At 37.7% G+C, this 18,217-nt stretch overlaps 1 protein-coding gene across 1 annotated transcript in view; it reads left to right on the top strand.

Annotated features, from left to right (window-relative positions):
• LOC150105775 (uncharacterized) overlaps positions 1-18,217 on the top strand; it is a 625,951-nt gene that overhangs the window by 549,535 nt on the left and 58,199 nt on the right. Inside the window, exon 25 of the mRNA XM_090394343.1 lies at positions 11,906-12,009. Coding sequence (XP_090250469.1) covers positions 11,906-12,009 — 104 coding nt within the window. The remainder of the gene's footprint in view (positions 1-11,905; positions 12,010-18,217) is intronic.

Genomic DNA, 18,217 nt, shown 5'->3' with positions numbered 1-18,217 from the left:
CAATTAAGACAGGGTACATGTGGAATTATCGGGCTGGAAAGTATGACAAGCTTAGGAGTTTGATTGGTTCAGTGCCATGGAATGTACAACTGCAAGGACTAGAGGTTGATAGTGCATGGGAGGCAGTTAAGAAGTGTTTGCATGAAGCAATGGCTGACTATATACCTAGAGTCCGAATAATAAATCAAGTAGGGGTTAAATGGATGAATAACACCATTAAGCTAGAGCTGCAAAAAAAAAGAAACAACTATGGAGGGAATTTAAGGAGAAAGGTGACCGGCAGGCACACGAACGGTATATAGCACAGGCCAGAAGGGTAACGAGTGTGGTAAGAAAAGCAAAAAAGGATTACGAAAGAACATTGGCCATGCAGGCTAGAGAGAATCCTAAACAGTTTTTTAGATGTGTAGCAAGTAAAAGGAAAAATGTACATGCCAGAATGATTTAAAAGAATGCTGATGGTAGGGAGGTAACTGAATCAGTTGATATAGTTGAGTTACTGAGTGAGCACTTTGCAAGTATATATCATCCAGGTGGTGACATTGCAGAAACGAATAAAACAGTAGATTATACGGGAATTGTGGTGAATGAAGTAGAAGTGAGTAGTCTATTGCATAACCTCAATTTAAATACATCCGTGGGATTGGATGGTATACCAGCTCGTGTCATACGAGAAGCAGCTAAAGAATTGTCAGCACCTTTGACCATTTTGTTTAATTTGAGTCTCGGGTCTGGGTTAGTCCCGAGGGGGTGGAAAGAGAGGAAAATAGTTCCACTGCATAAAGGTGGTTCCAAGTCTGCTGTTGTAAATTACCGACCAATTAGCATATCAGGAATCATTGTCAGGGTCTTAGAGAAATTAGTCAAGAAAAGAATACAGGATTGGATAGATGAAAATGGGATGTTATATGGGGGACAACATGGTTTTGTGAAGGGTAGTGACGGCTGAACTGGATAGGGGTAATGGGTTTACAGTGATACTACTGGACCTTGCCAAAGCCTTTGACAGGATACCACATGGAACCCTAATCAGTAAACTAGAGCAGATGGGGATAGATATAGGGTTGGTGAGATGGATAGGAGGGTGGTTGAAGGAAAGATACCAGAGAGTGGTTTATGCAGGAGTGGAGTCTAAAAGACGGCTTGTGACTAGTGGTGTGCTGCAGGGCTCTGTTCTTGGACCACTGCTTTTCAGTTTGTTCATCAATGATATAGGAAAGGATTTGAGAGGAAGTGTTCACTTGTTTGCTGATGATGCAAAGTTGGGTAGAACAATTGTGAGTGCACAGGATGTCAAAATGTTACAGGATGATTTGGATAGTTTGGAGGACTGGGATAGGAAAAATGGATGTGAATTTAATGTGGCAAAGTGTAAGGTTATGCACTTTGGGGTGAAAAGAATAGCAGCAGTATATCGCATTGATGGAACCGTACTCCAGGAGATTGATGAGGCCAGGGATTTGGGAGTGTTGGTGGATAGGGAATTGAAGTTTAGGGGGCACATTGCAAAAGTGACTAAATCAGCTCATCAAATCACTTGGCTTCTGAAAAATACTTTAACATGCAGAGACAAACAAGTTGTTGTTCCTCTGTATCGACCCTTGATAAGACCCCATCTGGACTACTGTGCCCAGATATGGGCATCAGGGTTTCTTCTTGATGGGGAGGAGGTTGAGAGGATCCAGAGGCGAGTGACCAAGACGAAAGGTCTGTGGAATGAACCTTATGAGAATAGGTTGAAGATTTGTGGGTTGCAGAGATTGGACAATAGGCGAACGAGGGGTGATATGATTGAGACATTCAAATTACTGAAGGTTTCTACAAGATTAATTCAGTAGATATTTTTGAGAATAGGACTGGTGGTGGGAGGACTAGGGGCCATGTGGAAGCTGGGCAAGAGCGTGGTTGACAAGGGTGTTAGAGCTAGGTTTTTTACTTGGAGAGTGGTGAATGAGTGGAATAAGCTTCCAGAGTCTGTTGTGGGTGCTGCGACAGTGAATGAGTTCGAGGCAGGGTATGATAGATACTGTGTCAGTGTCGAATAGTTGTTCTTGACATGATGTTAGGGCCTCCCTCGATGAGTCTGTCGACTCCTTGGAGTTGCCCGGAACAATAATAATAATAATAATATCAACATATGCCATTAAAAATGTGTTTAACTCTTTTAGTAAGTCCTTGTCTCCTGTAATTCTGATGAGATGATGATATCCAGTTTTTCATAAAGGACATTTATTTGCTCTTGTTTTCTCTTGAAAAATTAGAGCAGGTAGCACTTATTTGAGAAAGATATATATACCTCTTAGCCTAAACATAAGAATGCAAAAATAATGATTTTTTTTTTTTTTTACCATCATTTTAGATACGAATAGATAATAGCATATTCCTCCTTAGGAATATCATAGCCTGTGGACCACCATCTAACTTTGTTATCACTTACAGCATAAGTGTGCTGTTCTGTTGCAGTTTACTTGATTGATATACAGTAAGGCCTTGTGACATTTTCCTTTATGATGGCATTTCATTAATAAATAAAAGGAAAAGGTTTTAACAATGTGATGGCTGATGCGAATCCACTAATGCACAGGTTTTGTGGACTCACTTTGTTTATGACAGTGTTATGTGCTACATCTCTTTGTGTTTTTCTCTAAATTATAAACTTTTTATAACTATTATTTTATTTTATTGTTGTTAATAAAGGCACATAAAAATCAGAGTAAGGATACTCATGAACCTATTACATTAGATACTAAGATTATAATTATTGGATTTAGTGACAGTGGTGTATCAAATACTTAGGGTGCAAGCCAAACTTAACTTGCACTTTTACTTTTGTAATGGTTATTCAAAACAAAATTTTGTTTTTTGCAAACAACAAACAAAACTTTGTTTGCTTAACTGACATAAATAAAGCATTTTTATGTCAGTTATGCACTTCCTTAAAAATGTTATTAAACCATTATATTGTAAAATCTTTCATGATAAGTAATTTCATAACTTATCATGTTCAGTTTTACATGGTTTTTAATTCAGGAAAATGTACTAAAAAGACTGAAATATAACATTGAAATAAATTCAAAATGCCAAGAAATTATATACTTAGTTTAATCTTTTATCCAAGTACAAGCAAACAAAGTTGCTCTAGTCCAGAAAATACTTCAAGATGCAAACTTTGTTTGCTTACACTTGGATAAAGGATTAAACCAAGTATATAATTTTTTGGTATTTTTAATTTATAGTGTAGCCAAGTGAAAAAACTTCTAACATCTTTCTCTAATCCAGAGTAATTTAATAATAAGGTGTGACGCCTTTTGATAACTCGTATATGAAAATATAACTTCTGCATTAATTCGACCTTTGTTTCACCTGGAAACCCTGGGAGGATAATGGATGGCAATGCTGTAGCCAATGAGGTTCTAACTGAGGCTCGGCTATTGCTGTTACCCTCCTGCCATGATCAGAGCTTTAATGGCTTGATAACACCTTATCCCTACACTGTCCTCTACAGATAACGGGGAAGATGAAAAGCATTCTTGCTTCACCCCTTTAAGCCAGTCCTTATAAGGACTAAGTATCACCTCTGATTTTACTCCCACTGAAGAGACCTCAATAAAGATTGAAACCAGTCTAGGTAGTGACCCTTCCCATAATGCATAGTATTATACATTTCTGCAAGGAGATGTGCTTTGCATTGTGGGATACTAAGGCAAGTGATGTGAAGTCTTAGCTTCCTTATATGAGTTGCCCTAGTCCTGAAAATACTTCAGGTGCAAACTTTGTTTGCTTACACTTGGATAAAGGATTAAACCAAGTATATATTTTTTTGGTATTTTTAATTTATAGTATAGCCAAGTGAAAAACCTTCTAAAATAACATTGAAATAGTATTTTTTTTTTAGTAAGTTGTTGTATTCAGCCTTTGTTACAATAATGTGGTACGTGAGTTGTAATATGAGCAACACTTACTGTGTTGCTCATATTACAATAATGAGCAACACAGTAAGTGAAGAAAAATAGATTCTTGTGGAACATTTGATTAATGTTGAAGGACTGTCGGCAAAAAGGAATTTGTAAGTAATTGTATTACTCAGCAAGTCTAACAGTAAGATTAGTAAAGAATTAAGAGGATTACTGTAAGTTACTGAGTAAGTGGAAAGTTACTGAGACTTGCAAAGAATGACATCATTGTATCCAAAGGTCAACAGGTGCTAAGAAAATTCGAAAAGCACGCAAAAAGTGACATTGACATGCCTGAAAGTGAGCACGTAACCAGTTTCGAGAAATGCATGTACGTGCAAAACAGAAATCTAGGCCTATATAAGGCACCTCATCAGAAAGCAATTTTATTTTCAGGATTCTCAATGCTTTCTCTTACCTGAGATCACTGTCATTCGTGGTCAGGAAGTGAAAGAGAAGCTTCATTGGTTCATCTCAAGGTGTTCTCTTACCTGAAGAATACTGCTATTTGTGGTCGGGAACTGAAAGAGAAGCTTCGTCCGTCGTCTGTTTTGGATCGCTGCCACAAGGGAAACATTGTACCAAGTTGTCAGGTAAGAAAGAAGCTGTATATCACTGCTATAACAAGGATGTAATACAGAAAGGGACAGTCGACTTCATGAGCAGGGAAAGAAATTAATGCTAAGAAAGGAGCAACACAGTAAGTGAAGAAAAATAGATTCTTGTGGAACATTTGATTAATGTTGAAGGACTGTCGGCAAAAAGGAATTTGTAAGTAATTGTATTACTCAGCAAGTCTAACAGTAAGATTAGTAAAGAATTAAGAGGATTACTGTAAGTTACTGAGTAAGTGGAAAGTTACTGAGACTTGCAAAGAATGACATCATTGTATCCAAAGGTCAACAGGTGCTAAGAAAATTCGAAAAGCACGCAAAAAGTGACATTGACATGCCTGAAAGTGAGCACGTAACCAGTTTCGAGAAATGCATGTATGTGCAAAACAGAAATCTAGGCCTATATAAGGCACCTCATCAGAAAGCAATTTTATTTTCAGGATTCTCAATGCTTTCTCTTACCTGAGATCACTGTCATTCGTGGTCAGGAAGTGAAAGAGAAGCTTCATTGGTTCATCTCAAGGTGTTCTCTTACCTGAAGAATACTGCTATTTGTGGTCGGGAACTGAAAGAGAAGCTTCGTCCGTCGTCTGTTTTGGATCGCTGCCACAAGGGAAACATTGTACCAAGTTGTCAGGTAAGAAAGAAGCTGTATATCACTGCTATAACAAGGATGTAATACAGAAAGGGACAGTCGACTTCATGAGCAGGGAAAGAAATTAATGCTAAGAAAGGAGCAACACAGTAAGTGAAGAAAAATAGATTCTTGTGGAACATTTGATTAATGTTGAAGGACTGTCGGCAAAAAGGAATTTGTAAGTAATTGTATTACTGAAGGTATGTAATATGTTTGTAAGACATTGCATGAGAAATGATATTAGGCTTAACCAGTGTGTGTGTGTGTGTGTGTGTGTGTGTGTGTGTGTGTGTGTGTGTGTGTGTGTGTGTGTGTCATAATTGTGTAATGTTATGTTTAGATCTTAAACTAGCTCAGAACTCAAGTTTAGAGTAGTAAAAAATTTGTATCTACTTTGTGTGTATATTGTAAATACTTTTTAGGCTTAAATAAATGGGTTGTAAACTGAACTGTACTTGGTCAATGCACTCTCTACAAAATTCAAACCTGCGTAAGAGAAGGGTATATGACTTTTATTTATTTACCACTATTGATTTAAGGATAGAATAAATTAAAGCAGGGAATAAGAATACGATTAAGATACCTACATTGTCTTTGGATTAACGTCTTATTATTATTATTATTAAGAGAGACCTCCAGGGAGTCAGAGACTCATCGAGGGAGGGCCACATACTACACACACCAGCTATCATACTTATTCTTGAATTCATTCACACGCTTGCACTCACAACATCCAATGGCAATCCATTCCAATCACGCACCACTCTCTGAGAGAAAAATCTAGCCCTTACACCCTTCTTGGTAGCCTTCATTCTCAGCTACCAAGGATGCCCTCCTGTCCTTTCCCCCACCACATTATACTCTCACACTCAACATATAGTCTAGCTGGTGCAGTCGATGAACAAATAAATTTGCTAAACTATAGAGCGTGAGAGATAAGATATAGTTATAAGCATATACATGGTGGCAGTTGGAAGTTAAGATGGCCGACCATATTAATGATAGTTAAATAATGATGAAGAGACCAAAGACAAAAGCAAGATAGTGAAAATATATTACAAGGATATATTACAAAAGCTATTAAAGGATATATACATTTTACAAAATTATATGCATCTACATATGGGGGGAAAGCAGTGTATCGTATGAGTGAGACACACCTGCATAAATCCTGTATTAAAGATACATACTTGATTAATACATTATATATATATTATTATTATTATTATTCAGTCCTCCATGGAGTCAAGAGACTTATCACAGGAGATCTCTCCTAGGAAACACAAAGTCTATCATACCCCTCCTTGAATTCATTGACCGTTCGTGCTCTCACCACTCTATCAGGTAATGCATTACATGGTTCATCCACCCTCCATCCAAAGAAACCTCTCCTCACCCAGTTGCCCACAGCTTCCTTTTACCTTCCAGGGATGATCCCTTGTCATCACTCCTTCCCGCTGCTCCACCAAGTGAAAGAACTCCTCAGTATCCACCCTGTAACTGCCTCTCAACAGTTTAAAAATCTTGATCATATCACCTCTCCCCTTCTCCTATCCACCAAACTCTGCAGTCCACATTCCCTTAGCCGATCCTCATAATCAGGCCCGTCTTAAGGTATTTTTGTGCCCCAAGCGGGAAGTCTTTGTGGTGCCTTTTAAAGGTTACAGAGATTTAATATTAAATCTTTATATTTTGCCGCCACAAGCGATGCTTGGTTCGGGTGCCCCTTAACAAATCCATGTTGATTCTCACAGATAACATTACCTTCATCTGCCCAATGCTGTATATAGTCCTTCACTAATTTCTCCAAGATCTTAACAACTACTGATGACACACAAACTGGCCTATAATTAGACACTTCCAGTTTGCTACTACCCTTATGCAATGGCACTATCTTATCCTCCTTCCATTCCTTGGGTACACTTCCCGTAGCCAGACTTTCATTGAAAAGCCAGGCAAAGGGGCTATCAGTTATTTAGCACATTCTCTCAAAACTCATGGTGAAATACTATCCAGTCCCACTGCTTTACTGACATCCAGAGTAATCAGTATTTGGAACACACTCTTCTCTTGCACCTCTAAACCTTCCCTACCCCTCTAGTATTAAAGCCTTCTCCAGGATGAAATACTCCAATAAAGCACTCATTGAACAACTCCACTGTGTCCTCTGCATCAGTCACTCTATTCCCATTTTTATCTCACAATCATTTCTCCTCCTACTGGCCACATAGCTAAAAAATTCCATAGGATTTTCTTTGGATCTTAGTGCTGATCTCTTCTCGTATTCCAGTTTTGCTTTCCTCGCCATACTAGTCACTCTCCTGGCCTGAGTCTTATATTCTTTGTGCATCTGCTCTCCACCCCTCTCCTTATATCTCTTCCATAATCTCTTTTTCACCTGCAGTTCCTGTTTGATATTGTTTGTCATCCACTTTACACCAAATTGTGTTTGCTTCTTCACGTGCAGAATACAGTGTACTATTGCAGATAACAAATATTCTTTCACCATTTCCCAAGCTAATGATGTCCTAGCCTTCCAATTCCCCTCCCCCATGGAACTGCCCAAGTTGATATCTAAGACTATTATAATCGCCTGCCTTATAATAATTCCACATACGTTTTATACTCCTGCATGTCTATTTATCTTCCATGTCAAAAGCACATGGTCACTCTCTCCAACTGTGAGGGGGGGGGTTTCATCTCATTTATCAGCTTTTCTGATGCTATGACCAAATTCAAAAACTCTTGAACCTCATGTTCCATCTGTCACATGTTGCCTAAGACATTTGTCCCTCAAGAATTCTAGAAATTCCATTTCCTTATTACTATATGCATTTTCATCTTCCCAGCTTATACTGCTGTAGTTAAAATCTCTCATAACAATCATTCTTCTTGCACATGCCAAGCTCAACTGCCTAGACATCTCTGCTTTCCACCCTCTGTGCTCCTTGGCTTGTAGCAACACCCCACTAAATATCCTGTCTTGCCTACCTCTACCTCACACCATATGCTTTCAAAACCTTTAGTGTCACTGCCTTCCAAAACTCCGCTCTTAGAGGCATAAGTCACCACTTATCATAAGCAATACCCCACCACCAATCCATTTTCACCCTCCTATCCTTCCAAAAAAATGTTGTATCCTGCTACTCCTATTCCTGTTATTATATCATCTTCCATCAACCACATCTCAGTGATCCCAATAATCTTTGGCCAGACTGACGCTATCATTGCCACCAATTCATCTTCTTTATTCCGGATTCTTCTGGCATTAGTATAAAGCATAAAAATGTCACTGCTTCTATATTTATCATTATCCCCTCCAGACCCCACTGGACTCAATGTTACCTGATGTTTCCCCCCCCCCCAAGCACCCATTCCCGCAAGAGGCTACCCCTGCTACCATACAACCTAGGAACTCTAGTTTCCCCCCTGCATTGACACACTGACTCGTTCAGAAAACAGCAATCTCTCAAGAGGCCTACGTCCTTTCCTCATCCAAATGCAAGTGGTCTCTTGCATATTCCTTTTTGTCCTCATATATCCTCCAAGAATTCAAATATATTACAATTCTCTCTTCTAACACATTCTGACTATTATGCTATTCATCATTACTGCTCTTCTGCTAAGCTCCTCATTATCATACCTGGGTAACACATGCATTATCTTTCCTCTCTGCATTTTCTTTTATACAACCTCAGGCATGAATCTCAGATCTCTTTCCACTTGATTTACACTGCCTCTCAAGTCATACATGCCCACATCACAATCATTTCATCCACCCTTTCACCCTGCTTAATCCCTTAATGCACCAATTAAAAATCAGAAAGCCAATTTTGTTATTCTTTCTTTTCTTTATACCCAAAAGAACATTAACAAATCTTGGAAAAAAACAGAAAAAATGTCTGTTTTTGCAAAAAAAAAAAAAAAAAAAAAAAAAAAAAGGTTAACTAAACTGCATTTACTTCAGGCAACAAAAAAATCTTGAAAATAATAATGTTTTAGTCAAAATTTAGTATAAATTCTAAAACATGGGATGAAACGGAAAAAATTCGGTTTCTTGGACCTGAGTTAACTCGGTTGAGTGTGTTAAGGGGTTAATTGCCATAGCCACACTTTCTATTGTTCCTCCAGGCAAACACTCCTCTGGCATCCTATCTTGCACACTATGGATCATCAAGTCTCCATACATCACACCTGTTACTACTCTGTTCCTTGATTGTTCACCTGCATCCCTCACCCTCCCTCCCTCCTCTACTCTTTCTCTCAGTGTTCTCTTACTTACCTGCTGTGCTGACATTACTCTATCCCTGGTTCCAGCACTCTCTCGCATTCTTCTCATTTCTTCTCTCTCTGACTGTTTCCATTCTCTCCTCTTCTATTGTTCCCATAACTGTTTCTATTCTCTCCTCTTCTATCCTTAATACCTTTCTCCCATTCCCTCTCTTCTACTGCTCCTATTCTCTCCTCTTCTATCATCATTCCCATACCTCTCTATCTCATTGCTTCTCTTCTACTGTTTCTTGGAAGTTTATTTTCCACTTGGTAGACTATAATAAATTTAGTTTAATCCTTTATGTGTATGCAAACAAGTTTGCACCTGAAGTATCTTCAGGACTGAGGCAACTTGTGGTAAAGGTGGACCAAGCTCTCATCACTCCTTGTCTCTCCCATAATGCAAAGCACATCTCCTTGCGGACATATATAATGCTATACATTAAGGGAAGGGCCACTACCCAGACCCGTTTCGACCTTTATTGAGGTCTAGTCAGTGGGAGCCAGACTCAGAATTGGTGATACTAAGGCAGAAGCAATGGAGAGGTCATATTTACTTATACGAGTTGCCAAAAGGTGTACCACCACATTATTAAATTACTCTGGATTTAGAATAAGATGTTGGAAGTTTATTTTTCACTTGGTTAGACAATAATAAATTTAGTTTAATCCTTTATCCAAGTGTATGCAAACAGAATTTGCGCCTGAAGTATCTTCAGGACCTAGGCAACTCATAGTAAAGGTGGACCAAGCTCTCATCACTCCTTGTCTCAGTATCTCCCATAATGTAAAGCTCATCTCCTTGCGGACATGTATAATGCTGTGCATTAAGAGAAGGGCCGCTACCCAGACTGGTTTTGACCTTTGTTGAGGTCTTGTCAGTGGGAGCCAGACCCAATTGGTGATACTAAGGCAGAAGCAATGGAGAGGTCATATTTACTTATACGAGTTGCCAAAAGGTGTACCACCACATTATTAAATTACTCTGGATTTAGAGAAAGATGTTGGAAGTTTATTTTCCACTTGGTTAGACTATAATAAATTTAGTTTAATCCTTTATCCAAGTATATGCAAACAGAGTTTGCACCCGAAGTATCTTCAGGACTGAGGCAACTCGTAGTAAAGGTGGACCAAGCTCTCATCACTTCTTGTCTCAGTATCTCCCATAATGCAAATCACATCTCCTTGCGGACATGTGTAATGCTCTGCATTAAGGGAAGGTCTACTACCCAGACTAGTTTTGATCTTTATTGAGGTCTTGTCAGTGGAAGCCAGACCCAGAATTGGTGATACTAAGGCAGAAGCAATGGAGAGGTCATATTTACTTATACGAGTTGCCAAAAGGTGTAACACCTGTTTCTATTCTCTTCTTCTATCATTCCCATAGCTCTCTCTCTCTCTCTCTCTCTTACTCCGCCTCTGTTTTGCCTTTCATTCATCACTTCCATTCGCCTACTCTCATCTTTCATACTTCTTAGCTAATTCCGAAGACATTCCATCTGCTCTTTCAACTCATCTCTCTCTCTCTCTCTCTGCAAGTTAGTCACTCTTACTTGCTTCATCCTCTCAATCAAGACCATCTCCGTAAATTTCACATTCATTCAAGTCTTGCACACTCCCCACTCTTATTTTGTCATTCATATTTCACTCGTTATTCTCACTTGTCACACTACTCGTCTCTTGGGATTCTCCACCTCCTGATGCAACTTGGTCGGATATCATAACATCTAACTCACTGAACTCCTCCCATTGCCTACATTTTACACATATACGCATTCCCCCCTTTTTTTTTCACCTGCCACATATCCAACTACTGCAATGCATACATGCCACAAAATCCTTTATTATGTTGTGCAAAATAGAGTCCTTGAATGAAAGGAGGATCTGGTGACATGCCATTTGTAATCGGAGCTGCAGCTGCCGTCATCATTAACTTAGTGCCGAGGACCTACTACATCTCAATGTTAAATACTATATTATACACTCTACCTGTAAGCTAATTTACTTATGCTATACTATGAGTACAAACTATATGTACTATACTAAATAACAAAAACTTCTCTTCCATCTCAGATGCATCTGACTCTGACCTCGCCTTCTCAGTAACCCAAAAAATAACACAATATACAACTAAAGCCCAAATGCAGCACCACTGAAGAACACTTGTGTTACTGAGAAAAAAAAAACGTAGCACAATTTGCAACAATCACGCTATACACCCATATATATATATATATATATATATATATAATCTTATATTAAAAATACATACTAGATTGCTGTTGTGTATAATCCTATATTAAATATATACCTTTTGATGGAGTTTGGAAATATGTTTCCTTTAAATTTTTTCTTTTCAACAGTATTATATATGAGTTACATATTGTGAAGTGGGAAATTCACAATTCCTTAATATTGTTATATTTCAGAACTAAATTCTAATACTTCACATATGAGAGGAAATCAGTTTAATGTACCCATATTCGATTATAAGACTGAAATCGCAAAGATCATAGCAAATATTAAGCAAAAGGTAAATATATTTCAGTTCTAATCAAAATAATATATTTCTTTGACATTAAACTGAAATATTTTTTTAATATATATATAAACAACTTCAGATGCTAGATGATCCTGATACTCAGTGTGATGACACTGCTACCACTTTGCTAGTTAAGATATAATTGGTGCCAAGGCTTCAAAAGCATGGTTCCAACTTTCTTTCTCCTTCTCCACCTCTTCATCTTCCTTATAGCTTGAGCAGTATCTTTGAATAATATACCAGATATACTAAAGAAATCCAGCAACTCCATTCAGTAATGTTGTTTTGTAGAACAACCACTAAGTAGCACACAGAACCAAATTTGATTATATTGCTTTCAGGATGTGCAATATCTTAATCACCTACTGCAAAATGTCAGTGGCATCTGCATAGTCAGTCTGAGAGAAGGAGCCCAAGTATTAAGGACCACAAATTGAGGATTACTCTTAGAACCGCAAATCATATAAAAAAAAAGACCGAACTTTTTAAATAGCACGCCAACTGGCACAGAGAATGCACTGCGATCACTAAGCGCACCTAGCAGCAGGTTTGACAACAAATTGCCATTTGCCTCATTCTGCTATGAGCATTAGTCATCAAGTTATATCCACTGAAGTCAGCACAAGTTGTTCATTGGATTAGTGACAATGAAAGAGCTTGAAGAACAACGTGTGTGTGTGTGTGTGTGTGAAATTTTGCTGCAAACTTGGTAAAGATTTTACAGAAATATTTCAGTTGCTTAACCAAGCATATGGGGGAGGATTGTATGAGCTGAATGCAGTGCTATGAGTGGTTTAAGCATCAATGGATGAGTTGGTCAAAGATCGAGGTGATGTTGGTTGTGTTTTTTGATTGGAAAGGCATTGTTTATTATGAATTTGTACCATGTGGTCAGATGGTAAACAAATAGTTGTACTAGGAAGTTTTTGTGCATTCAAGGGATACTGTGTGCAGGAAGAGGCTTGAATTGTGGGAAAACCAGATGATGCTGCACTACAACAATGCGCAGTTATCTGTATGGCAAAACATCAGACATCCATTGTGCTCCATCCACCCTGTTCTCCGGAATTAGCCCCAGCAGACTTGTTCCTGTTTTCCAAACTTAAAACCACTTTGAAAGGATGTCGGTTTCCAAACCATAGAAGGATTTAGGAAAATGCAATAAGAGAACTGCATACCAATCACAGAAAGTGCATTCTAACAAGGGAAGATACATTAGAACGGTGTATCGCCAGAAGATGGGACTACTTCGAAGGAGATAGTGCATAAAATGTTGTAAAACTAGCAATAAAGTCTTTATAGCAAAAGTTCAATCTCTTCTTGAGCATGCCTTGTAAGTGAGCAATAAAACTAATCTCCATATAAAATGAACCCTTTGAAACTCTCCTGTTTTCATTTTAAAATATTTATGGTCATAATGCACACACAGGTGGAGTCTGTTTTTTTACACTCATTCAATCCCTTGAACTGGATTGAATGAGTATAAAACATGCATTATGAAATGGTTCTTTCACTATCCTCCATGGATCAAGTGCTCTGCTCATTGAAATGAATTTTTTTGTGAGAATGAATTTCTGGAATCTTAGCAAAAGGCAATTATTATTGCCTTTCCACAGCCATCTAAGGACTTAGAAATACCAACAAATTACTATCTGATTCTTCTTCTGACCAGTTATTCACCTGCAAGATCTTGGGGGGAAAAATTGTTTAATTCTCATCTTTTTTTTTTTGTTTGTTTGTTCTAGACAAGCCACCATAGCTCATTTGGTATAGACGAGCCCTTTGGTTAGAAAGAAATGGGTTCAAATCCTGTCTATGACATGAGGAACGTTTATAAGATCTTTTCAATTAAATGGTTAGTCATCTCATATGGTTGTAGAGAGTTTTTTCTCCCATAGAACAGGCAAACTGGCCCCCAATGAACACACAGATCTACAGCCACAAATACTTGCTTGTAGGGGAGTGATGTGCTAGCTGCATTAATTCGTTGTGACCCTTCTCTCCAGAAACCATCTTCTTCTTCTTCTTCAATGGATTGAAGAAGAAGATGGTTTCTGGAGAGAGGCAACCTTTTTTCCAAGCCTCAAGTTTGGCTTCTGAAAATATCATTCTACTCTTGATTACTTAATCTGACTGAAAGCATCCATTAGAAATGGCTTCTTAATGCATATGACACAGCCTGGAGGATTGTCTTGAAAGACCTAGACATCTTTGGTCTCATAGGAAACCCACCTTTCTTTAATAAAAACTTGGTATCTAACCAAATCTTGAGCTGCAGCAAGCTGATATTCCTAACTACGTACATGTAAATGGATTTCGGATTTCACTGCAGGAAGCTGTTTGTTTGTATGCATTTTTGCTGTCTTATAGTTCCTTGTCTTAGTTCTGGATCAGAATGACACCATGTTTATAGTGAAAATGCATGCTGACAGTTTTCTGTGGTGAAAATCTGAACCCTATTTACAAGTACCCAGTTTGAAAAATGGTCAAAAACTTCCTGCAGTCTTTCCATGACTCGGTTACAGGAATGACAAAAGATGGTAGCGTCATCTCCATTGCAACAGAAGTACAGTTCTTGGGACACATGAAAATTGATGTTTCTATCTCATATATATCAGTTTCCAGATAAATGCCAAAGAAAGATGAACATCATTAGAGGCTTAATGGAGAGAAAACAACACCAGGAAAGGATTAAAACCTATGTTTAATTCTTCCAATATTTCACCTCAGTTACAGAAACAACTTCAGAAAGTACAGTATGAATTAACACACACACACACACACACACACACACACACACACACACACACACACACACACACACACACACACACACACACACACACACAAAGTTGGACTCTAGACCTAAATGGCTAGATCTCTTTAAAGTCTCAGTTGTAATATTAGATCCTTACAATTAATTTTTTCCATATTTTGTGAGGTTTAATGCATCCATATTTAGTAAGATTTGGCTGTTTGTAAGGGCAGCTGCAGATTCTAAAAAAAATAATTCTTACACTTCTAAACTTGCTGTGATGGTGCATTGTGGTTTTTACCCATCAATTATCCAAAGCATGATCTGCTAGACTTGACTGACCATAGTCATGATATTACAGATGTACTTTTTATGTTCTTCCATGCAGATGGTTGCTGATCTTCCAGCCTATGGTTGGATCAAATCCATTATATCCAAACTCCAACTAGAGCATTTTTGGATGTTGCTTATTCTTAGTCTTTATGTTGAAGTAAATGAACCACCTTTATCACTGTGATGTCAGCAGCTGTCCTCACTATATGCTACCAGAATAAAATAAATCCTTACCAATTCACACAAATGGGTAGTGTTTTTTTTTTTTGGGGGGGGGGGGGTATGTACATTAATGTCGTACTTCTATACTTTAGTTTTTTCAATAAAAGCATTACTGCAAGCTTTAGACATCAGGTTAGATAAATGCTAGCAGCTCACAGATGATACTAAACACACTACTACTATTGTATAGCTTCATTCTATCATATTTCAATAAATACATTATTATTAATATCTTTAATTATAAAATTATAAATACCATTACAACTTGAACAGCAAATAAATCTTTAACCTATCAGTAAATCATTTACAGCTTTCAGCATGTATAAACCACGTGTATAACTTGCATATAGCAACACTCAGTCTTCAAAATGCTCCCCTTTTGCCTTCACACATGCCCGAAGTCTATGAGGCCACATATTGATGGTGGCACGCACAAAATCCAACAGAAACGCTACCGTTGCATGCTCGTTTCTTGTGGGCTACTATCTCAAGCTTCGACCACAATCTGAAGTCCATCAGATTCAGATCAGGACTTCCAGATAGGTTGTGTGGTTCCCACCTTGTGTGCAGGGGAAGATCTACTGCCTACTGTAAAGCTAGGTGTTTTTTCAGGAGGCTGTTACCACAGATTCCAGACCCCTGAACAACACCTAATTTTATCTATGACAACATCAATCTCCCACCAAATCATCACTGATGCTGAGTGATGATTCTCTGAATCATGGTGCTATGGCATGTGATGTGCAACCATCCAGGGCATACATCATTTTGGCAGATAAATGACTCTTCATTGTGAAAATCTCATCCGTGAAGAGGATATCTCTGTCTGTTTTTTGCATACTGCCAGAGAAGGGCCTTTGATTTGATCACCCTCTGCCGTATGTTGTGGTGTTAGGAAGTGTCCAGTAGAACGACAATAGGCTCTCACCCACAGGTCATCAGTTAGTACACTTCACATAACTTCCTGCATTCTCACAGGATTACAGCAGAGATGTGCCTTCACAGACCTCAACTCTTTTGTTATGTCCTAATGCTGCATAGTCTACCTGTTTTTTGGCAGTCAGATAGGTTTTCTGTATCATTATAATGGTTAATAGTCTGATACACAAACAAAAATAACAGGGGCTGAGTCCTGTTGGAAGATGACGCTGAGTGATAACTTCTATTACTCAGCCGCTGCATGGTAGAATGCAGTCACCTGTTATTTTTGAGATTATTCTCATAATCTCCCCATTTGTTACACATTAATATGTGTAACATTCAAGAACTCTGCCATGCCAGCAATCACATACAAAGTTTACACAACAATGTAGAAACAGCATGTAACATACCTGATAATACCCATGATTAACTTATCATTCCAGTCTTTTCAGTTTATAGAAATAGTAGCTATTGGGAAATGTTTAGTTTTTTGTTGGTTCTTACTTATGTTACATAACCTCCTGAAGGTGTAGTCAGCCATATAAAGAAACAAGTCAAGGAAATACATGTAGCGTTAATAAAAAAAATCTCTGAGTTGAAACCTGGTTATTTATCATTCAGGAAGATTCTATCTAATGCACTATAAATACTCATTGCTTTTAAATTCTTACCAGAAATTGAACTATGTGTAATTGTATAACATATGAGAACTATGTATTCTGATTTACTAATCTTAATTTTATTTTTCATATATATCAATTTTAACTTATTCTTATATGTAGATTTTTCTTAGTTTTAACTTTTGTTATGGCATGTTATAGTTTGAGACGTTGATGCATCACACACACACATAAAGTTCAATAAAACATTTAAACAGAAAATTGACCATTGACCACCTCTGCACCTAGAATTTTTGCCATTATGTTCAGATTGTCTCTACATAAGACTGTTTGTGTACACTTTTGCTGCTTTTCAACAGTTATTGGGATTTCTGTGTGGTTAGTCATTAGTTTATATTTGCTGTAATTTATGTTTAATCCATATGCTTTATTTTATTACTTAGATCTCTAATCATTGTTTCCGGTTCTGAGCTGTTTTTGAAGAAGAGTGCTATGTCATTGGCAAATCTAAGATTGCTTAAATTTTTGCCTCAGATGTTTAAACCATAATTATCCAAGTTCAGTTCTCTAAATAACATTTCCAACAATGAAGTGAATAGCTTGGGTGCTGTCGGCTCAATTATAGGTCCCAAATCTATGCTTCTATCTGAGAGACCACATCTTGCTGATTGGATCTCAAAAGTAATTAGAATTAGAATTGCAACTGGAGCGTTCCAGGCATCACTTGTTCCTAGCCTTAGCCACCATTCACGTTTAAAGGACTGTAACTGTATTTGTAGTATGCAACCAAAATAAAATCCCTGCGAGATCATCTCATATAGACAAGTATTTTTTGTCCTTGTTGGGAAAATTATACAATACTTGAGAGAGAGAGACTGCCATACACATCCCCTTCGGACTGCAAATAAAAGAACTAATACAGGCTCTACACTTACTGTAGGCATTATTGTATGATTTAAACATTAACTTGGCACATTATATTCATAATTGCTCGTGTGTTATAAAAAATGAAAATGTCAACAACAACAACAGCTTTACCAGAAAACACTGTATATCATCCTCATCCAAAAGCATATTTCACTTATATGAAGGATTTTAAAGCAAATCAATTCAGTGAGTCGAACATATCCTTCCCTCATGTTCTTAAATACACTTGCCATTTATAAATAAGTATATAATTCACTGAAATAAAGAGCCAAAAGGCTTCAGTTTGGTGATGCAAAATTATATAACTAAAGTAGATATTAGATCCAGAATTATTTCAAAGCTGAATGTAGGAACTATGAAATTTTTGTAAAAATTAATTGACCAGAGAGCTTACGGGAATGCACGTAATTTTGCATCACTG

Source organism: Typopeltis vanoorti, chromosome 6, assembly GCF_054136105.1.
Source record: "Typopeltis vanoorti isolate ZY-2024b chromosome 6, IOZ_Tvanoo_1.0, whole genome shotgun sequence".
Taxonomy (NCBI): Eukaryota; Metazoa; Arthropoda; class Arachnida; order Uropygi; family Thelyphonidae; genus Typopeltis; species Typopeltis vanoorti.
This window is presented reverse-complemented; position numbering and strand designations above follow the sequence as displayed.